Source organism: Podarcis liolepis, assembly GCF_965112155.1.
Source record: "Podarcis liolepis genome assembly, chromosome: 3".
Lineage (NCBI taxonomy): Eukaryota > Metazoa > Chordata > Lepidosauria > Squamata > Lacertidae > Podarcis > Podarcis liolepis.
In genome coordinates, this window is record NC_139557.1 from 83,311,462 (window position 1) to 83,335,761 (window position 24,300).

The window sequence follows — 24,300 nt, forward strand, 5'->3', positions numbered from 1 at the left end:
TGCTGCTTTTGAACCCACTCCCCTGCTCTACAAGCGGTTTCCCAGGGAGGTCAAAGGCACACTTTTATGGGATGTCATGACTTTTCAATCACCAAGCCACCTCACAGTAATTCACAGTTTCCCACCTCAGGCTGTGCCTGTAAAGCAGGGTTACCTGTCAAATCAATTTTATTTTTTTTAAAGGAGCATCACAAGGAAGCTTTGTGGTTCATTCGCCAAAGGCTTGTTTTTCTGAAATAAAGAACATCTATCATCTTTGATTGCAAAACAACCTTCTTAAAAAAGGAGAAAAAAGAAAAAACCTTTGGAGCAAGATGGGGTTAAAACAACAATAACAAACTTATGATTCACACAATACAGTGAAGAGAGAAGTCAAGTTTCCTAATCCTAGAAATTTTTGCAGCCTCCCATTTTTTTACCCTGGTCAAGGAAAAGGTCCCATCCTCTTTGCTCTTTTAAAACACCATTTCTGCACCTTCTCGCCACAGACAGAAAGGGGAGCAGAGGCATTTTTCACTCATCTTCCATCCACAGTGGACAAGTGAATGGCAGCTGAAAGGAGAAGCCACCACTGCTTGCTCACTTGCACCACCCTCCTTTCTGAGTGTCAGTAGAAATGGGATCCAGCTGCACCTAAAGGAGCGACTAGGCAAACAGTGTGCAAGAGTGTACAAATCCTGTACATGTGGGTTTATGATTAGAGGTGTCCCAAGGCATACTGTATTTTGGGGTGCTTATTTTTTCCTATGTATCTCTGGTTATCTCCTGCTTGGACTACTGCAAAACTACAATTAATTCAGAATGCAGCTGCCAGATGTGACTGGGAACAGCCACCAGGACCATATAACACGGGTCCTAAAGGATCTACGCTGGCTTCCAGTACATTTTCGAGAACAATTCAAAGTGTTTGTGCTGAACTTAAACCCCTAATCAGCCTCGGCCATGTATACCTGAAGGAACATCTTGTCTCCATTGTTCATCCCAGACACTGAGGTCCAATTCAGAGGACCTTCTGGTGAGAAGGGAATGAGGGGGGATTATTGGGTTGCCTTTGTCTTTATTATATATTTATAGAATATATAATATAATTATATATTTTGTGTTTTTTATATTGTAATGTTATGTTGTGAACAGGGCAGTATACAAATTTAATAAATAATAATAGGCAGAGGGCCTTCTCGGTAGTGGCACCTGCCCTGTGGAACGCCTCCCACCAAACAGGATTGACTTTATTGACCAATGTTATTGGTGTGCATAGATGCCTTTGTTTGTACCATGCATCTGCAGGCAGCTGGGCTTGGCTGGATCCATTGGTATGTGCAAATGCAATTTTGTTTGCTTAGAAGATGTATCTATGATTTATGCTGACCCAAAGCACATTTTGGAATAGCCATCCCTATTGTTGACTATCCTCAGTGTGCACAGACACCCTTGTTTGTGCCAATGTGCTCACAGGAAGTTCTGCGGAGGGGGCACATTTACTGGTATAGCAGAGAAACCTTTTTGATGTTGCCTGGGTGTGGGCTTTGCCCTGGCTCAGATCATATTTTGGGGTGGGCACCCCCAATTATATATTTATTATGGTGTTCCGATGTCATCGTGAATTTATGAGCGTTTTGCAAGCATGACGTTTTCAACTGAATAACATTATTTTTGGCACTCTGGGATACGCGAGCTTTCATTCTTCTTCTTCTCGCTTTGTGCTTTCGAGCCAAGAAGGGGCAGGGAAGAACTAGTGACGAACTTAAGCGCCGTGTGGAATTAGTTTCCCGCATTCGGATTTGCAGCCTCCAGGTTGACTTTCGGTGCAGGCGCGCCCGCAGCCTCGCTTCCCCACCTCTCCCCTTCGCAATCAGTGCTGCCCTTTATTTAATTAGGGCCCCTCCCACCCGCGACTGCCTTTTCCCGGACTGGCTGGGCATGTCGCTTGACCTCCGGTTGGTCGCTCTCCGGGCCCGCCTCTGAGAACTCAGCGCCACAGGCAGGGGAGGGGCAGAGCGCGAGGGGAGGGAGGGAGGGAGGCAGGCAGGCAGCCGCCGCGGAGCCCAAGCAGCAGCAGCGCCTCTCCCACTTCCATCCACCAACAGAGCGAAAAGGCTCCGGGAGAGAGAGGGGCGGCGCGAGCGGCCCAATCCGCGGGAACGAAAGCAGCCTTGGGGGCGGAGCCAGGCGCGCCGCTACCCAATGGCACGGGCGCTGGGGCGGGGCGGAGCTCTGGGAGAGCTTGTGAGGAGTCTGAGGCGGCGAAAGAGTCCGGAGTCGGGAGGCGAGTTTGTTGGTGGAGCTGCTGAGGCTCGTCTCGTGCTCTCTCTGGCGCCCGTTATAGCAGCTGCGTAGTCGCCGCCGCCGCCGTCGCGCGCGGGGCCGCTGAGGGGAGACCGCAGGCTTCGGAGGCACCGTCGGGGAGGAGCGGGCGGAAGGCGCTTCTCGACGGCGAAAGGAGCGGGAAGCCGCCCGGGGTAGAAGTTTGGCTGGAGTCGCCGCCGCTGAGGAAACTTTTCTCGAGGGGCCGCAGCCGGGGGAGGAGAGGCGGCTGAGGCGTCGCCGGGGCTGGGCTGCTCCCTGCCGGACTCGGGGGCGCTTTTTCGGCCCTGGCCGGGATGTACCTGGCAGCGGTCTCGGCGGGGCGGCGGCGCCGGGGCGGCGTCGGCTGGCCCTGGGCGGCGGGTTGGCCTCGGTTGCTGCTGGCGGTGGCGTTCCTGGGGGCGTCCGGGACGCGGGCGTTCGTGTGCCTGCCTTGCGACGAGTCCCGCTGCGAGGAGCCCAAGAACTGCCCCGGCGGCGTCGTGATGGACATCTGCGGCTGCTGCTTCATGTGCGCCCGGCAGCGCAACGAGAGCTGCGGGGGCTTCTTCGGGCTGCACGGCGCCTGCGACCGCGGGCTGCGCTGCGTGATCCGCCCGCCGCTCAACGGGGACTCGCTCACGGAGTACGAAGCGGGCGTCTGCGAAGGTAACAAGGCAAAAAGCCCCTCCAAAGGCGGACGGGCGCCTCTTCCTTCCAGGCGGAGGGGCGCGGACCGACGAGCGTCGAGCTAGCGCGTGTCTTGGGAGGTTGGGGGGCGGCGGCGGCGGAGAGAGGGACTGGGGATTTCTTTCCGGGAGGAAAGTGGGGCGGGGAGGACTGGGGCCCTTGTCAGACCCCACTTTGAAAGTATTCTGGTGCTTCGGGGGTCTATCCACCCCCGCCAAGCCACTCCGTTTTTTCCAGTACACTTGTAGTGTGAAATGTTGGCTGCATATACCGTGAAAGCTGGTAGGTAGATTGGAAGGAAAGGTTGGGGTTTCCTAGTGTGGCGTGTTGTCTCCGTCGATTGCATGTTCTGACTCTTCTCTCCCCTCCCCCTCTCCCCCCCCCAGCTTCCCTCATAGTTATTTTCCATACTTGCCCACATCATATGCAGGTGTTCATCCCCCAATCTGCACTGCTTAAAAAAAAACAACAAAGAGGAGGCATCTCTCTTTAATGCTACAGTGGCTCAGAGTAGTATGTGTACGCGTGTGTTTTGCCGGTATAGAACCTATTGCTTCCCCCTCACAAGGTGGATGTTGCGTTTTCCTCTTCTGTTTCGTCCTTTACATTTCCCTCTCCCTTTGCTTATTGTTCCCAACAGTCGTGGATTTTAAAGTGGCTTTGGCACTAGGGCATGGAAATAAAAGGCGTGTTTTTTTCTGAAGTCGGGATACGTTCTTCCTTATTTTTAAAATCTAGGTATCTCTGGTCCTAACAGTTCGATTTTCTTTTTCTTTTGGCTTTGGTCTGCTCTTTTTTCAACCTGTTTTTGCAGCCCATCACTAACCATGTTTTCCACCTAGTAGTGAGACAGTGAGAGTTGTATATTAGTAAGTGCATTTAGGGCTACAGTCATCAGTGTCTTGACTCCCCCCCCCCATCCAGATGTGTAGACAGATGGCTATTGATTGTCATGTAGCAATCCAGCTTTTCTGAAATTATAGTTTTGAAAGCTATCATAATTGCATAATTTTTGTTTAATGGTATGTTTTCAGAAACATTGCAACATGCAGACTATTTGATAAGAGTAGCTTTATATATTGCTTACCTATTAGCCCTGTTTCATATTTTTTTTGAAATGTCAGATTGACACCTGTCTTTTCAATTTTCTGGATTCAAATGGCTTGTAATCAGTAATGAATGAGAATTCTTGAATCAGGAAAGAATCAAAGGGTGACCATCTATTGAAATGTTTAAAATGCTTATACCCATCACTTTATGCATCATTGGGGGGGCAGAAATCTACCTTTCATTTTCATGCAGAAAAGGGGGCAATTCAGTTGGCTATAATTTGTATTGTACGTCGCTCTTCTTCTTTGAGTCAAAAAATTGGAAATATATGAATGTTTTGCCTGATAGCTGTGTAAGTGACACGAGAGAGTTCAATCTATCCATTTTCACCTCTTCAAACATTAGGAAAGTTTGAGATACTATAGTGCAGATGAGAATCAAAATTTATATGGAAAATTTTTGTCTTCCCCCTCCCTTTTCATTGGTTACTTAAAACGATTTTTGTAGATCCGCTAGAGAGCAGCCGTGAGTTCAGGAATTCCTCTGGAGAACGGTAGTAAAGTCATAAAAAAGCACACACTCCAACTGTTTAAAGATAGCTAGTGCCCTTGTATCTCCCAAAATGACATTTAAACTTAACAATTGGTACATACATTTGTTCATAGTTTAGTTTTACTTGTACTACTCTTGGTTATGACATAAATAAGATGTGGTTTTCTGTACAGGTTAGCTCTCCTTCGCACATTATCAGTTGGGTTTTCTGAAGATGATGAGAATCGGCATGGATCTGTCAGGCTTTTACAACTGTTTGGAGTTGTAGTTGCTTTACATGTTTGTATGGGGAGAGTTTAAATATAAGGAGCATGCAAGCATATTAAGTTGTGAATAAATCTGTCATGATCTTCCATTCAGATGTTGCATATTTTCCATGTAACTACACCTTAATTTTTATATAAGAGGGAAATTATATTGAAAACTTCCTATAATGTTTTGACACTGTCTCCTTTAATGTATAGTAGTCTAGAGCTTTCTGGCAGTTTTAGGAGAACTATAATTCTTTAGAAGTGATGCAATGCTGGACTTCAATGAAAAGCACATCTGGCATTCCCCTGCTGAAAATAATATGGAGAGTCTCTCAAGAAGAGACTTCAGCTAGTGTGGACCTGACATTAGACCCAGCTGTCCCAGTTCCAACTATCCCACAGAAACAGTCTATAGAAATTAGCAAAACTGTTGCCATATAAATCACTTAGCTGCATGAGTATGCATAGTTGAAGCTTTTGGTCACCAGTTGGGCTGAAGTATTAGTAGCTTTGAATTTGGCAACACATTCATAAGATTATTTTGAGCTTTCACATAAAAATATTAGAGCTAAAATCTGTTACCGATTCCAACAATTGAATTGGTACCAGTGGTTGAGTTTACTGTTTCTTTTTATCTGTTGATACAACAAAGCTTTACTGGTAACAGTCTTGACATGAATATCATTTGTAGATGAAAGCCTATCTGCCACAAAAGAGTAGGTTTTCACATTTTTACAAATCTATTTTCTTTTCAGTCTTTCTTACAATAGAATTTTTATCCTGAAACGACCCCTACTGGTCACAATGTAGAACTCTTTTTAAAGCTTTTAGATGGGTTCATGAAAAACACTGACACAGCCAAAAATGTGTTCTCAGTCCAGTGGTTATTAACATGGATCATGGTTTAATCGGCAGTGGCAAATTGTTATCTCAAATCCTCTGAAAGCAGTATGTATTAAATAGAATAAAGCAAACACAGCAGCTGACTGATATTTTTGTAATGTCATGATACCTTAACAATAAGGGTGTTATTTAAATGTTCTCAGAAGAAAACAAAATTTATTTTATATATTTACATAACATTTTATATAGCAGCATTAGGTGTGCATTCTGATTTTGGAAAAATATCCATTCAGGACTGGAACTACTACTTGCTACTATACTGTAGCTATACTCTGTGTTCTGCTTCCTAGATTCACCATTGTGGAGTTCCTTTTTAACATTGCTCCAGCTATGATTCCATAGTTCAACAGTTATTTGCTGAAAGCTGCAGTGCTACTGGTATTCCGCTGGTCTTGATCCCTTTGTGGTAAAGTACCATATGAACTCATGTAACTAATTTCAAAAACCTTTATATAAGTAACGAGCATGGAACAACTCAAAACTATTTTAACAGTATTGACAACAGATGCATTGCATTAGAAATAAGCCCTGACACCATTTTAATTACTGAGAAAAGATTGGTGCTGAACTGGAGAGTCACACCAATGTAATCGGGTTATGTATGTGATGCCAATAAGCAGTTGTTTAGCTTTTCTGTGGGGGGTAGGGCAGCTGTGAAATATAGCTCTGTAAAAGTAGTGTGGAGCTTGTAGCCTTCCATCCATACTTCAGCTCCTGTTATCCCTGATCATTGTCCATGCTGGCTTTGGTTAGGGGACATAAACTGCTATTTAAACTATTTCCAGTATTTGGCCTGGAAACTATTCTAATATTTGGCAATAGTCTTCTGGGAGGTCTGTGTTTAGAAATAGTTTGGTTTCCTTTCAACTGTGTAAACCTTCACTTTCCCTTCTGGAATATTTGCATGTCATGGACTCAACTTAGTCCTGACCCTTTCCATAACAGTGCTAGACAATGTAGTTTTACAATACTTCTGTAAAAGTTCATAAAACTTTTTTTTCTTAAGCAACGCTACTTTTATTAGGGGAAGAATTGGTGATGAATGTCTGAAGTTGCTGCAGCTGATTGACATAAGGTGCCTTAAGCTCATTCGGTGACCTTATTCCAGGCACTGTCTCTTTGTGTGACCTACCTCACTGGTTGAGCACCTGCTTTGTGTGCATGTTCAATCCTCTTCATCACCAGGTAGGGCTGGGAATGTTTCCTGCGTGAAATCCTGGAGAGCCACTGTCAGTCATTGTAGACAATGCTGAGCTAGATGGAGCTATGGTCAGCATCAATATATGGCAGCTTCTTATGTTCCCTGTGATATGAATGTAATAAATTACAGTGGTGCCCCGCAAGACGAATGCCTCACAAGACGAAAAAGTCTTGCTAGTCTTGTGATTTTTTTCCGCTTCCCCCCCTTTTTCTGAGCCGCTAATAGCCTTTTAGCCGCTAAGCCTTTAATAACCACTAATTCCGCTAAGCCGCTAATAGGGTTGCTTCGCAAGACGAAAAAACCGCTAGACGAAGAGACTCGCGGAATGGATTAATTTCGTCTTCCGAGGCACCACTGTAGTAATATACATTATCAAACTACTTGTTTCCATTTAAAGCATTCTAAAATAACACATCTATGGCTAGTGCTCTATGTGTCCCAGGTTCCCTGGATCTGAATACTATAGCTTCCTAAATTTATGCTAAATTTCCATAAGAGATTAAGAAGAGCCTGCTGGATCAGGTCAGTGGCCCATCTAGTCCAGCGTCAAGAGCACTCTCCCCTCCTGTGGTTTCCAGCAGTTGGTATTCAGAAGCATTGCTTCCTACAACTGTGGAGGCAGTGAGCCAGTATGGTGTAGTGGTTAAGAGTTAGTCTCGTAATCTGGGGGACCAGGTTCGCGTCTCCGCTCCTCCACATGCAGCTGCTGGGTGACCTTGGGCCAGTCACACTTCTCTGAAGTCTCTCAGCCCCACTCACTTCACAGAGTGTTTGTTGTGGGGGAGGAAGGGAAAGGAGAATGTTAGCCGCTTTGAGACTCCTTCGGGTAGTGATAAAGCGGGATATCAAATCCAAACTCTTCTTCATCCTAGCAAGGAGCTTGCCATAGCCCTCTCTTCTATGAATTTGTCTAGTCCAGGGGTCGGCAAGGCTTACCAGGCATGGGCCGCATCACTCCCGCGGAGATCCTCCGTGGGCTGGGCCAGTGCAGTACAACGCCGGAAATCGCTTCTGCTCATGCCCAGACGCCGGAAATCGTGCCTACTTTTATCTGTCATGAATCTTCGAACATTTAGCTTCATTGATTGTAAATGAGTTCTAGTTTACAGTTAATGAATTATGTTAGTTTTTGTAGGAGATGTTTGTGATCAACTTTGTACTGTCACAAAAGCAGTACTTAGGAACGGAACCTCAGGTCTCTCTTCTGTAGGACTTTCCCCAAAACATACTCCTCATTGTCCCTGTTCTGTTCTCGCCTCAAGGATACATTCCAGCCAAGCAAAGGCACTTAACTATGTTAATGCCTCTTGCTTGCCTGGACAGATGTGTGTGTGCTGAGCTCTCAGAATTTTGTGTGACTGGAATGTAAGCTAACAAAAAGGTAAAAGTAAAGTCTGTTGCTCCACCCACTTTTTGCCTCTGGTCCCACCCAACCCCATAAGGGAATGCAGTACTTGGGCTGCAAAAGATTCTCCACACTGATCTGTCATTTTAATATCATTTTCTCATTACTTTCCTCAAACAATCCAGGAAAGGGCAGTTGATTGAAATACTGCAAAATATTGGCGATTCCTAGTTTACTACCACAATAAACATTTTCAGGGAAGATAGGAATACTGTAAAGTTTGTTGAAAATGCCTTCAGTCTTACCTTTGACACCTTGGCATGTTTTTCTTGCTAAACTTCAAAGGCTATATTGGTATGCAGCACCTTTATCATAAATACTGATTTCTAAAGAAATACTCTGGGATATAAAAGATCTATGGATTTAGTAAGTTAACTTCATTAAACGTTTTGTAACTCTAACTGCAGTTTGGTACTGCAACTGACTGTTGCTACAGTTTTGCTCAAGAATAGCAGTATCATTTTTAAAAAGCAAAACTGGCAGGATTATGTGGTAGCCTGTTCAGGCAAATCTGTTTGCTATGAAGTGAGTCTAGTTTAAGCTTCTGTGTGCTGCTTCTATGTGAATATTGCTTGCAATATTCCAAACTGTTTTGATATTTGAGTAGTCAACCAGACTGAGATGTTTAACCTTAGCCTTTTACATCCTCTTCATCTGGAGGTTCTAATTCCTGCTTTCTTGTGCATTATTATAATAATAATATTTATATCCTGCCTTTCCCCCAGAATTTGGACTCAAGGTGGCTTACAAAAATTAAAACCAACTTGAATAAAATGCAGAAAGCTTAAAAGATATAAAATATATGATTATGTTGTTGCAGTGGCACAATCTGGTGTCAGTGTGAAATCAGTGGCTTTTGATGTGATCAACCATGGTATGCTCCTGGATTGGTTTTTTTAGGCTGGGGATTAGAGGCACTATTATTTAGAGATTCTGCTACTAACTGCAGGACTGGTTCCAGAGAGGAGTACTCTCTCTCTCTTTTACTCTCACTTTCACCCCCATCCACCCCAGGCACATTACCCCCAATACTGTTTAAAATCTACATGAAATCATTGGGAGCAGTCAATTGGAGTGCAATGTCTTAATTATGCTGATGACATTTGCTCTATTTCTCGTGTGATTCAGAAATGGACACTCAAGGCTTGAGCTGTTCTCTGGATGGTGATGTACAAGAGGGACAATAAACCAATATTGAATCCTGGCAGATAGAGGCCCTTTGGGTGTTTGGTTCTTGTGTCCAGGAAGTGAGAAATTTACTGGTCACATTGTTTTTGAAAGAGCTGGTTCATCTTTGGGGCCTTCTCATTTATTCATCTTTGGCTTCAGTGGCTAGGAGTAATTTCTATCAGGTTTGGCTGGTACAGCAGCTACAGCCATTGCTGGACAGGGATGATCTGACCACAGTGATCCATGTACTGATAATATCAAGACTGATTACTATCAAGAGCCAACCATCATCCATTTATTAAACATTTTGTTGACACAACTGCACTGGCTACCAATATACTACCAGGCCAGATTCAGTGTGACATTACTTGCTTAGAAACTCCTAAACATTTTGGCATCAGGCTACCTGAGAGACCATCTCTCCCCTGCCTACCCATTGCATAGATTACCCCCAGTGCTACTGAGAGGTCCTAATATTTGCTTTCAGTGTTGTCACCCTTTTAATCTGGAATGTGTTACCACCTGAGATAAGGCATGCACCAATTATATATTCTTTCAAATGCATGCTTATGAACTTTTTATTTACTCACCTTTTCTGACTGAATTTTTAATTGCTGGCTGCTGGTGCATCTGCTGGTGTACTGTTGTTTTAAACTGTTATTTTTAGTGTTAAGTACACTGCTCAGATATTTTCAAATTTGAGCAAAAAAATTTAAAATAAAGTAAGTTTAGCAGAAGCAGGTACTCCCAAACAATAGTTTGAATTGTTGGCGCTAACCATAGTTAATGATACTGGTTAGAATTGGACATACAAGCCAGGATTATGCTCAGTTAGCCATGGTTTGTCATTTCAGCCACACAGTAGTCCCAATATACTGAAACAAGAGTCCCAAACTTTTTGTTTTGCTGTTGTGTGAACAAGAAGGAAAACACAGAAAGGGACACTTCAGAGGAAAGAACATACAGTGGTACCTCGGGTTACAGACGTTTCAGGTTACAGACTCCGCTAACCCAGAAATAGTACCTTGGGTTAAGAACTTTGCTTCAGGACGAGAACAGAAATCGCGTGGCAGCGGGAGGCCCCATTAGCTAAAGTGGTACCTCAGGTTAAGAACAATTTCAGGTTAAGAACAGACCTCTAGAACAAATTAAGTTCTTAACTCGATGTACCACTGTACTTGATTCTTAATGTCTGGGACATAGAAAGATTGTGCCTTAGCTCGTTAATGTGCCTTTCCTTTTTATCTATGAAACTTGTGTCTGACATGCCTTCATACAGGAAAAAAGTAAGTGCTTTATTTACAAATAGTGTTTAATGGGGGACAAAGCCTGCTCTCTATCCCTTACAATGGTTGGCCCAAACCACTGGAAAGTATATGTATTTTTTTGCAGGGAAGCATCTCTTGAAGATGCTTGCAGGATACTAGCCAACACTCCACACCTGCCTGTCATGACTGGCATTTTGCTAATATTTGCTCAGTGTTCTTCAGGTATCAAAGCACATACTAATTACTTGGTATAATACTTAACGTACAAGGTGCAGGGCTAGCCATTTTAATTAGAAGAAAGCAGCCTGCCTCAGACAGCAGATTTTGGGGTATCATTTAAGGGCAGGCAAATGTAGGAAACCGGGCATCATTTAAATGACACAATCCCCTGCCTTGTTTAAGTTGCAATATGAAATATTAGCTATGCAAGATAAATAATAAAAGAGGAACAGAAAAGTAAATGTGTGGGTTAAACTGTCATTTGTTTAGTTACAGCAGTTTAACAAGACAATCTCGTACATGTCTACTCAGAAGTAAGTGAGGGCAACTAGTGTGGAGCTCCACTGCAGCACACCTGACCTATCAACAGTATCACTTTGCTTACTGAGAGGAAGAGGGGTGAAGTTATGGGGAGTTCAGCATGGTACAGGTACAGTGGGGGAATCAGTTCAGTGCTTCTATTGCTTGACCTGCATCACATCACTGCCTTGTTCCTCCCTCATTCCCCCAGTCAACATGCAGCAACACTGCTGGGCAGCCATGTGTACAGTGACACACCTCCACAATGGCTGCCCATTGAAGACTTACTCCCAGGTAATCATGTATAGGATTGCAATCCTAAATGTTCTTAATTTGTGGAAATTAGTAGCTGAAGTAAAAGCGTTCTGGTCTGAATTCTGGAAGGGAAGAATGCAGTTGCTTGAAACTTGCTGAAACATAAAGCCTTGTTGTCTCTGTGTCCCCACCCTCTGTGAATTGGAGTGTGACTGACTGACCATGCAGCCTTGCAAATAAGTCTACAAATGTAGGTTTATTGCTAGCCCATCTTATCACAAATCCCTATAATAACCATTTTTGGCTCACTGACCAGTATTGGAAACAAATCCACAAAGTTACTTGTCCACAAAAGATTACTGTTACATTTACCCCCAGTAATCTTTTCTAGTACAGTGGTACCTCGGGTTACATACGCTTCAGGTTAATCCGCTAACCCAGAAATAGTACCTTGGGTTAAGAACTTTGCTTCAGGATGAGAACAGAAATCGCGCGGCAGCGGGAGGCCCCATTAACTAAAGTGGTGCTTCAGGTTAAGATCAGTTTCAGGTTAAGATCGGACCTCCGGAACGAATTAAGTACGTAACCAGAGGTACCACTGTATCATTACCTCTCCAGCTTACAAAGGTTTTCTGCCTTGATCTTCCAAGGATGATTCTTACTTGGCATAGGAGAGCAGACATGTGGCTATTTACAGAACTTGCTAATGAGATCTAATGAGTGAAAGGGGAGGAGCCAAGGGCCAAGCTGTTGGTTCAGGCAGACTAATAGGCAGGACTTCTGATCAGCTATATGGATTTCTATTTTGAATTGGGTATCAACTATTAAAATTATGTATTCACATTGACCCTGCAAACTTAGGGGCCAGGAGTGATCAAGTTTGCGGCTAGCAACTTGGATCCAACTCTAATTTATAGGTTTCCACTATGTAATCTAACTCATTATTGGGTTCCTCTGCAGTACTTAGAGTCCTCGGAAGAGGGGAGAGAGCATATGCCATGCTTGAAATAAGTTTTTGCTGTATTAGTGTGAATTGAAGTTCTGATGTAAAATTCTGTAAGGATTTATTCCATTTTGATCAGTAAACAAGTTAAATTCTTCATCTCAGTTCACTAATATATTCTCATTTCATTACTAATATACTGCATTATTATATATCAATGTTTTAAAATACATTGGAAAAAGTGTTATTCTATTCCCAATAATTTGATGATATCCAGTTGGATCCATACCAAGTTAGTTGCACTTTGAGATGAGTGTGAAAACATGGTTCCCATTCAAATTAATGGAACCAGTGCAAGTAACTGTAAGCAATTTAGTCACCTTGTCTGTTAAGCGTATAAGATATTTGCCCCCCAAATATCTGACTTGTATAGAACTAAGAAGGGACGTGGGTAGCGCTGTGGGTTAAACCACAGAACCTAGGACTTGCCGATCAGAAGGTCGACGGTTCGAATCCCTGTGATGGGTGAGCTCCCGTTGCTCGGTCCCTGCTCCTGCCAACCTAGCAGTTCGAAAGCACGTCAAAGTGCAAGTAGATAAACAGGTACCGCTCCGGCGGGAAGGTAAACGGTGTTTCTGTGCGCTGCTCTGGTTCACCAGAAGCAGCTTAGTCATGCTGGCCACATGACCCGGAAGCTGTACGCCGGCTCCCTCGGCCAATAAAGTGAGATGAGCACCGCAACCCCAGAGTCGGCCACGACTGGACCTAATGGTCAGGGGTCCCTTTACCATTACCTTATAGAACTGAGAAGACCTCAGTGACATTGTTAAGCTATGTTTCTAAGAATTTTAACACTGTCTCGTTTGCTTGAAAAACTTGAGGTTGGCATCCAGAATATTTATCCTGGTAACTATGAATGCTTTTTCTAGTCCTGACACAGTTCCAAAAAAGAACTGACAATGTAATAAGTGTTGGGTCCTATTATTTTAGCTATCAGGGATTGCTGCTCGATGTTGGACATTTCCAGAATTCCATTTAGTGTCACATTTACTCCATCTCATGTAATCAGGATTGACCACTGATTCAGCTTTAGCAACCAGTTTCCATATCACTAGTTTCCTCATTTCTGGCTTCATTGTCATGAGTATTTCAATAGAGAGACTATAGTTAATTAGCTTTTGTTCCTAATATTTTGTATGTGAAGATACACCTGAAGCAGTTACATTGCAAAGTGTGGAGAAGTATGTTTACAAACAGAAATACTATTGTGGCTTTTTACAGACTCACACTAGCCCTAAGAGTGATCTTATGTGTATTACATATATTCCCTCTTGAATTAACTTGAATTTTCTTGTCCTGTTATTCTAGTACAAATATATTACTTATCCTATAATTAAAGCTATTAGTCTCACTGTATTGAGGACTAGCAGTAATCATTTAAGTTTCCATCATTCTATCTGCATTTTAAAGGAACAATTTCCATATGACGATATACTAGAGATATATATTGTTTTTAATTTCCTTTGTTGCTAGCCAGAAAAAAATATTACTTTACAAACCAACATTAGCAGTAAAAGCTGTGAGAATTTAATGAATTTTTACATGGCTTCAGATATTTGTCTGACAGATTTTAAACCAGAGGGCCTTTTCAGATGTTTGATTTATGATGAGAATGCATACCAGTTACTTATTTGACTTTTGAGATGTTGCGTCAGCAAGAAGTAATGGTCATACTGCTGTTTTTTTAAGCAGGTAGCCTGCTTAACTGGGTGCAATTTTCCTTTCATGAAGCATGGTCATTGTATTCTGATGGTTGGGAGTATTTATTGGCTAATGCCTGCAGTATTATTTTTAGTGCACTTTGAAAATACTGTAATATTTTGAAACATATTTTTAAAGAGATTTTTAATTTTTACATCAATTACTTTCGGCTGATCATCTCTTTCTGTGTTGCTTTACTAGGAGGCCTCATCTTTTCAGACATTATGAAAGAATAGTACCTGCATGGCTACACCCATTTGATTTGTTCCTTTCCTTTATGCTTTAAGTTAAACTTGTTCTTTTTCCACTTTCTGTTGTTGAAGTGTGTGAGCAACCTTGTTTATAAGTAAAAGTAATGGTGGAGAAAATAGTGAACAGGTTACCCCAGTAGGAAAATTACCTTAGTGACCCTATCAATTTCCTGGTAACAGAATATGATATGGTGCTATGAACAACAGATTTAGGATAACTGAATGGCTTTTTAAAGAGTACATTCTGGACATGAGTCCTAACTGAAGCTTAATGGAGCGATCTACATTGTGCTATACTGTATGAATTGAACTGTAAAAGTGTGGTTTTGACTTCAACTAGACTTTGATCATTTTTATTTTTATTTCATTCTCTAATGTAGCCTGAAGGGTGATAATTCCCTGAAACATGTATTATACAGTTATACTGATGAGATATAATGAATAAAATTGACACTTTTGGACATTTTTGTTGTATACACCCTGAAATGAATGATACTTGATACTCATCCAGGATTCTGTAGTCTTTTTGGAAACAGAAGTTCTGCCAGCCACACATTCATTGCCTTACTCAATTAGGGCTTCAACTTTTAGAACAATATTTTGGTGGAAAGATTGAATATATTTATAGGCAAATATATCAAGGATGATCAAGTGGCGTTTCCTAAGAGTGGTAAAATGGCACCTAATGATACAAAACAAAGATTCCATATGGGTTGTTATTTATAAATGCCAAAAGGGAGTTTGATAGAGTAGAATGGAGGTATCAATTGCAGTTTCTGTAAAAAAGATTGGGAATAGTTTTCATTTTATTACTCAACTGATATGTGCCATCAAACAGCCTCAATATTTGTGAATAATGTAAAATTGGAAAAAATCTAAATTTCAGAGTGGCACTTGTCAAGTATGCTCACTGTCACCATTGTTATTTAACATTTCAATAGAATAGTTTGCAGAGTCTGTTGGAACACATCCAGGAATTGTTGGGCAAAAAGCAGGAGGTAATTACTTAAGTCAATCTTCATGCAGCTGCTATAGTCCCAATTTTGAGAGACCCAGAGGAAATAAAGCCAGTTTTAAAGATACTTGATATTTAAGTACATTTATATCTTTGAATGTAAGATAAAGCTGCAAAATTAAAATAGGTTGGTTATCATAAGCAGAGGACTATAACAGATACAGTCATACCTCGGGTTGCGAACGCTGCGGGTTGCGCGTTTTGGGTTTCGGACCGGAATGGGTTACTTCCTGGTTTTGGCACTCGTGCATGCGCAGAAATGCTAAATCCTGCTTTGCGCATGCGCGCCAAATTGCATCACGCGCGTGCGCTGCTGCAGGTTGTGAACGCTGTGGGTTGCGAACATACCTCCTGCAGGGATCACGTTTGCAACCTGAGGTATGAGTGTAATGGGAAAAGATACCAAATTCTATGGAGAGGAAACCCAAATAGATATTTCGGAATCTGGATTACCTAGGATCTGGGGAAAAACCCAATAATAATAATGATAAAAACTTACCTGGGCAGCTTCCATCAAAATATAAAAAATAATAAAATTAAACATAACCACTCCAATTTAATTCAGGAAATGAGAAAATATCATCTAATTGGGAAAGTCTAAAACTTTCATGAGTAGGTAGCACCATAATAAAAATGAATATAATGCCTTGTATTCTGTTTGTTATGAAATCATATTAAAAGCAAATGATCAGTTAAAAATATTCTGTTACATTTTCAACGGTCAGGCAAGAAACAGAATTATGTTGAAAATGCTCAGTCAATAAACTTTAGAAGAGTTGGCATTTCCTAATATAAAACGTTTTATTTTGCTTGTATGTTTGAATGTCTAAAGATACTGTTTGAAATTTAAGAGTTAAAAAATTGAACAAAGGTGTTTCTGTAAAATAAAATAACACCTTTTGGTAACACTTGGAGGAACTTAATAGTTAGTAACCCAGACCCTATCACTTTGCCATTTTAAAAAACTGGAAGAGCATGCTCATCCAGGATTGTCACGTCACTGTTTTTTTTTATAATATTGAGTGCAAAAGGAGAGAATCATTAGGAGATATGAAGCTATGGGAAATGTGGAAACATGGGGGTTAATTGAACTTAGGGCTGTGATAAAGGAGGGACTAGGATAAAAAATTGTCATCCAATTTAAAACATGAAAAAGTTAAAATACTAAAACAGATTAAAGTCACCTCAACTTCCTAAGCATCTGTCGGAACAAGAATGTTTTTGGCAGGAGCTGAAAGCTACATTGAAGGTGTATGCTTGATATCAATAGGCAGGGGGTTCCAAAGTGTAGATGCCACCCACAGGTGTTACATGATGACAAGGACTTGCTCCTGTCAGCAGCAGGGGTGCCAACTTGAATAAAATACTGGGGAGGGGACCAGGTAAGACCCACCCCACATAATCACAAGATGACATGCACACACACCATTTGAATGGCAATGCCCATCAATTTTTTTTGGGGGGGGGCAGGTCCTCTCAAATACTTTGTTCCTTTTTTATGTTCCTATTCTAATAGGGTTTTTATATTGCTGTGTTTTGGAATAAAGTAATGAAATAATATACATACATACAAATAATGAAAAATATACATACTTTTTAAGATTAGTGTTCTGTATGTATTTATATATCCAATTATCTTACACGCAGCTGGTGTGATATTTTTATTCATAATATTTGTAATCTATGTAAATATTCAATAAGTATAGTGAACTTGTGAGTTTATATAGCCCCACATGTCCATTGCATGCTTCATAGCTAAATGGTCTATTTGTAAACCAGATTTATTGAATTACCTCAGACATTAAAAAAAGTGGAAATGAGTTATTACCTCATTGCTTGACAATAGTGCAAAGTAGAGTTTTGGATTGTGGGGTAAAAGTTCAGTGTCTCATTGAACAGGGGAATATGGAAGTTATGCCATAACTAGTTATTTCTATGCCCCATGCTATATATGATTGAAAACACTTCAAAATCATATGGAACAGTTAAAGAATTTAAAAGTATAAAGAAGGTGGTAAACCCTAATACTGACTCCTATAGGAAGTGTTTATTAAAAGTGTTTTTTAAATAGTTCACATATAGCTTTACATTTCTGAAAATAAATGCTGAATGTTTTTAATATTTAATGCTGTACTGTTTTTAACATTTGATTGGGAGCCACCCAGAGTGGCTGGGGAAACTCAGCCAGATGGGCGGGGTATAAATAATAAATTATTACTATATTATATTATATTATTATGAATGGTTCACAGTTAATCTTAAAACATTAATTATAACATTTCAGGATATCAAAAGCAAAAAAGTACAAATGAAAATCAAATACAAAATATAACAAAATATTTACATTTTAAAGTAGCATAATTAACATGAAAGAAAATTCCACATATAAGCTAATATAAGCCACCCAACAAAATAACTCTGCTGCCCTCCATTGCCTCGTAGTAGCATCTTCCATTCACATCCTTAGCACTTCCACATACAAACATGACCAGTAGGTTTTCTGGACAGTTTTCAGCTGCCATAAATGGAAATCTAATTAACTTAGGAACATTAGAGGCTAGCTGCATTATGTCAAGTCAGGCAAACTGGTCCATCAAGCTCAGTATTGTCCACAATCCCCTCAACTAACTGGCAGAGGCTCTCCAGGGTTTCAGACAAGAATCACCCTGGAGATGCTGGGGATTGAACTTTGGTCCTTCTTTGGAAACCCAGACAGATGGGGGGTATAAATAAAAAAATTATATTGTATTATTATTTTGCATTCAAGAGGGATTCTCTACTGCTGAGTTGTGGCTACTCCCCCAGTACTTAGAAAATGAAAAATTGAAAGTAGATTGATTTTCCATGTTGTAATTCCCCCCCCCCCCACCAGTAACCAAACATTGTTGAACTAAAATATGCTGTGGGTGAGGTTTAGAAATACCTTTATATATCAAATATTATATTTAAACCAATCCATTGGAATTCTGTTAAATATTTTAAGTTAGGGATGTGTAAATCTGTCAATTTCTGCAGTTGCACATCAGTTTGTTTGTTTTAAAAAAGTCCTAATGAAATTTCATCAGTGAACTTCTCCAAACATAGATTATTTTGTAAAGCAATTTCCCCTACTAAAATGCATTTTTGTCTGTTTTCAATAATACATGCATTTTATGCATTTTTTCCTACTGTATACATTTTTGTATTTTTGCTTGTGGTGAATATCTTGCGAAACTTAGAGAAGTGCAAATCATGTAGGCTCATTTTTTAGTCTATTTTTTCTCCCATTTCTAATGACAACTCAGTAGCAGTAACTCAGTAACATATACCTGCTTTAGCTAATTTAAATCAGAAGAGCAGTGGTAAATGAAGATACTGAAAAAACATATCCTAATTTTAGGATATCCAAACAACTGTACACTAAATATATGATAACTAGGGATAGTCACCTATAAAGAAGTTAATTGCAATTTCAGTTTTAAATTGGAATGGTATTTTATCCTATACAATTCCACAGCTTTGGCTTCTGTTCATTATGTTGCTAATTACATTTATGTAATTGTATTTCTAAAAGTGGAAATGGGAAAAAATAGTTATGGGTTGAAAACTTCCACCCCATTGTTGTAAAGTACTTAGCCTTTTGTTACCTAGTACAGATGCCTCTTTTGCCCCTTTCTAGTTACACCACTGAAGAGATGACAGAGATCTGTCAATGCTTATCATTCTGTGCTATAGCAGCTACTGTATCGTTAAACTTTGCAGAAGACAGAGCTATAAGTTATGAGCAACACATTTATCTGCCAGGTATACTTGTTTCTAGTGGTGAACAGTCAGTGATTTGGAGTAAAAGCAGGGAAATACAATGTGATAAGAGATCATATACATGGGTCCTAAGCTTGACACACCAGTGCCATTTTCAGATCCATGTTGTATGCAGTCATTATGGAAACATACGCAGGTGCTGGATAAAAAGTGTTTTAAGAGTAGGCAGTCCATAATTGAGTGGAGATACACACACACAAGCACACATATATGTATATGTATATGTATATGTATATGTATATGTATATGTATGTATTGCATATTGGAATACCTGGGAGGCAGTGCTGTAGAACTGCTTGTAGCTTGATGAAAGACACATTTTTCTCATGAAAAGCTGCCAATATTCCAAATTGCTTAGACTTCTTTCACAGAGACTCTAATTGGGACTTGGTGGGTAGTCTAAACCTCTAGAAAGTTAGTGTCATTTGTTCAAAATTGAGGTTATGACTTGAAAATAAAGGGCCTTGTCTGAGCCTGTAGGATGCTCTGGATTTTATATTCTCTATTCTGTTACAGGTGCTAGAAACACCTTTAAAAAGAGAAAGAGGGAATAAGGTGGTTCTGAAGCTTCTGTGATGAATAGAAGTGCTATAGGTTCACACACAACTTTTTAAAAAATTGTAATGAAGTTATACAAACATGAAATGTGAACTGTACAGAACTTCATAGTGTACCTGCTAAAGCTGAGTTTAATATTTTCATTTAGATGTGTAGGTGTTTGGCAAAATATATTAAATGAAACAAATCAATGACCTACTGGTATTATAGTTGTTTCATTTTGGTTTTTAGATGAAAACTGGGATGATCAGCTACTTGGATTTGAGCCTTGCAATGAAAACCTCATAACAGGCTGCAATATAATCAATGGAAAATGCGAATGTGATACTATTAGGACCTGTAGTAATCCCTTTGAGTTTCCAAGCCGGGATACTTGCCTGTCAGCTTTAAAAAGAATTGAAGGTAAGTCTGTATTCACTAGTACTTGATTTGTAATTATTTTTGGCACATCACCTTAAAGGCCTAATATGTAATTTTTTATTCTGTATCCCATGCTTGTTGAAAGGAGATGTTAGAGCAATAGTGTTGGCAAATGAGATGTTTCTGGTTTTGTGATTGAATATAATGATTTAAAGTTTTTTTCAGTTGTGGTACGTGAATCATGAGTATTGGATATTTTGCTTGGTTGTGTATCCTGAATAAAGAAGGTGACTTTTATTGTGGGGAAAAGGCAAATTGATCAGAGTTTACTTACTAGTGTCTATTGTAATTGCACATATGTCCCTTGTTGTCTCTGGAAAACTTCCCTTTCCCAATCCAAGGATATTTCAAGCCTGTGAAAAGAGATGATCCATACAATTGCATTCTGCCCAAGGCGTGGCTTGATTTGTTTTCTGCTGCAGTGCACGTTGAGACTGTTGTAAAGTACTCATGGGCTTTTTTAGACAGGTGAAGCAAACTTGTGTTCTTTTGTCTGCTGTAGAGGTATCTTGATTTTCATAGCTCTGTGGACAAAACCCAAAACATCCCAAATGTGGTAGGGAAATAATTAAACAGCACCCTGAAAAGTGGAGACTTTTTGATTTTTAAAGTTCTGAATCAAATATGTTCTGTTGTCTGAGCAGTTGACAAGTTGAGATCGATGTTTAATACTCTAATTTTTCTCAGGTTTGTGAAAGATTATACATTTATTTGCTTTGCTCTGTCTTTCCTGCCTCATTAAAATATGTTAGTAGCATAAGCTGTCCAGTGCACCTTTAATTGTCTAATGTTAAATGGCATATTGTCTACATGAATATAATGGTATAGCTAGTGAGATTAGGAATTTCTTTACTAATGTCCATATAGAAAAATAATTACTTCTTCTGCTTAGGAAATGAATATATACACAGGATATTGTCAGGTAGAAAAAATGCCATATGTGAAATTGCCATTAAAATATTCTGCTATCAGCCATGGGGTCTTACTGTGTATATGTGGATTGTTCCTTGAAATAGCAGCTTTATCAAGGTGTTGTGTAAAATTAGAATTGGGAGCAGTTGTCTTGGTGTTGGGTCCTTACTAAAACTGTTCTACAATAAAGGAAAGTACTTGCAACTGTGACATCTAAAGTATAATCTAGAGCAGTGGTTCCCAATTAGCTAAGTACCGTGGACAACCTTTTTTCCAAAAACCAGGCTATGATCCCCCTACTTTTGAAAATTCTGATATCTCTGTGGTAGTTTTTGTTATGTGAATGGTGCCACAGACCCCCTGGATGGGTTATGTGGACCTCCTGGGGTCCGTGGACCATCAATTGGGAAACACTGATCTAGATTATTATTGTTACTTTAAAGATGTCCCAAGTATTTTAAGCCGTTCACACCTGCTAAGCCATGTCTATGTTCTTTAGTATTTATTCATTTTTCAAAGGCAATAGTATCTGTCCATATAATAGAAAAGGAATGACTGGGTAGAATTGAACTTAAATGTGCTAAGAGAACGGTTTCCCACTGCAACTTTGTTGGTGGGCAGACTACTGGTGTGTAATTTCAGATCATTTATGGTAGATAAGAGGCGTAATAATAATAATAATAATAATAATAATAATAATAATAATAAATAAATTATTATTATTTTAATAGCCTGCCCTTCATCAAATGGTCCTAGATAGGTTACAAAGTATAATTAAAATAACTATAAAAAGGTAAAGAGACTCCTGACCGTTAGGTCCAGTCGCGGACGACTCTGTGTTTGCTGCACTCATCTCGCTTTACTGGCTGAGGAAGCCGGTGTACAGCTTCCGGGTCATGTGGCCAGTATGACTAAGCTGCTTCTGGAGAACCAGAGCAGCGCATGGAAACGTCATGTACCTTCCCATCAGAGCAGTACCTATTTATCTACTTGCACTTTGATGTGCATTCAAACTGTTGGTTGGCAGGAGCAGGGACCGAGCAACGGGAGCTCACCCTGTCACAGGGATTCAAACCGCCAACCTTCTGATTGGCATGCCCTAGGCTCTGTGGTTTAGACCACAGTGCCACCCGCGTCCCTATAAATAACTATAGTGTACAATTAAAATTATAAAATAAAACAATGAAAACAACCAATATCAAAATAACAAATACCAGTGCGGTGCAAAGCAATTTAGAATGTATTCTCCAGTGTGAAACAAAAAAATATTAAAAAGAGAACTCTTCTCAGCCTCAGCAAGTCTTTACAAGGTAGAGTTCACTGGAAGTGGAAGTGTACAAAAATAATATGCTAAACCATGGCTCCAGGGTCAATCAGGCTGACTGGGGTTATCTGGAGTTCAAAGGTTCAGAAATGGGAACAAGTCAGGAGCTCCAGAATGTAGACCAGAGTCTACTATGTGCAAAACAGGTTGCACTGAATCAAATCTAATTACATTGGAGTGCAGCCCATGGTAGGATAAATTAATTAGATTAGACTCTGCTAGGTGCAAAAGAGATTTTGAAATGCAGTCACACTAGAGCTCTTGATGCAACCAGAAATCAGTTTTGTACCTAGCAGAGTCTAATCTAATTAAACCCTACCATCTGCCACACACCATTTGAAGGTTGTTATAAAATGCAGATTTTAATGCTTTCTTTATACAAGCCCTTTCCTTTCCCCCTGCCATGTTTTACCTACCACCCAGCAGTTGCAGACACTTTCATATTGAGTAAGAAAAGGAAGTACAGCCTCATTAATCTTGGGGTGGGAGTATGGAAGAAGCAGTTTGGAGTGACTGGTTTGAGTGGACACTTGACTGAGAAAAAAGAAGGTAGAATTTGAATCAAACTAATGTGAACTGAGATCATTTAGGAAGATAGGGTGAAGAATTACCCTTTCCATCAGCAGGTTACACCATGGGGGGTAGGAGTGTTGGCTGCTGCTTTTAATAGCTTTCTCACCCTTACCCTCTTGAATCAGACTGATTACTCCATGGCAGTCTGAATATCCAGCCTGGAAATGGTATTTATCTATCTACACACAGGAAGTCAGGATAACACTTCATGGATCTGATAAAGTAGACTATAGCCCATAAAAGCTAACAAATTTGTTAATTTTCTAAGGCTTGTCAATTCTTTTAAGTGTGTTCAAAAGGTCTTTGGCCGAACACTGGTACCTGATATATCCAGGTCAATATCCCTGAAATGTTTAAGTCAGATTTAACATGTGGAAGACAGTTTATTCACATCTGGCAGTTCAAATCTAGAGTTCACTAGGAATTAAAACAGCTTTTGGGAGCCTTTATATTAATAATAAAAAATAATAAATTTGATTTATATCCTGCCCTCCCCAGCCGAAGCTGGGCTCAGGGCTGCTAACAACAATCAAAATAATCCAACGTTCTAAAAACATTTCATTATAAAAATTAATTAAAATCAAATTGATGGCAACCATTAAGCAAAATTCTGTGCAGATTGCCAGAGGAAGGGGTCAGGCTGTGCCCTGACCAAAGGCCTGGTGGAACAGCTCTGTCTTGCAGGCCCCGCGGAAAGATGTCAGGTCCCGCAGGGCCCTAGTCTCTTGTGGCAGAGCGTTCCACCAGATTGGAGCCGCGGCCGAGAAAGCCCTGGCTCTAGTTGAGGCCAGCCTAACCTCTCTGTTTACAACATACTATTTACATTCCTGTTGCAGAATAACTCTAAAACTGGTTGAACAGGTATTTTAACATTTGCCTGTTAAAGGAATATTTGGGGGGGGTGTTCTCAAATACTTTTAAAGTTCCTAGCTGTCAGGTTTAAATTTGTGATGACATGTAGATGAATCTCTCTGAAAGTTTTTGGAATATTTGCGGTCAAAGAGCTAGTTATAACATTTAGCCAAGGAAAAGGCACTCTTTTCTCCTCTTACAAATTGGATTTTTCTTGTGACTGAACTACAGAGTTTGGCTTGCATAAGCATACATACATGGTCATTATATAAATTTCCAATGAGGAATACAGCCCTTTGTTATTTCTTCCTAGCACGCCCATACTGAGGCCACACATGTACTT

At 40.3% G+C, this 24,300-nt stretch overlaps 1 protein-coding gene across 2 annotated transcripts in view; it reads left to right on the plus strand.

Moving 5' to 3' along the window:
- The first annotated feature begins 2,208 nt into the window (after positions 1–2,208).
- The window catches only part of CRIM1 (cysteine rich transmembrane BMP regulator 1), a 128,871-nt gene continuing 106,779 nt past the window's right edge, over positions 2,209–24,300 (plus strand). The window contains exons 1-2 of one of the 2 annotated variants that reach the window (XM_083496818.1): positions 2,209–2,952; positions 20,108–20,278. In XM_083496818.1, the coding sequence (XP_083352944.1) occupies positions 2,601–2,952; positions 20,108–20,278 (523 nt within the window). In that variant the 5' untranslated portion in view covers positions 2,209–2,600. The remainder of the gene's footprint in view (positions 2,953–20,107; positions 20,279–24,300) is intronic. The other variant, XM_083496819.1, reaches the window with a different exon arrangement.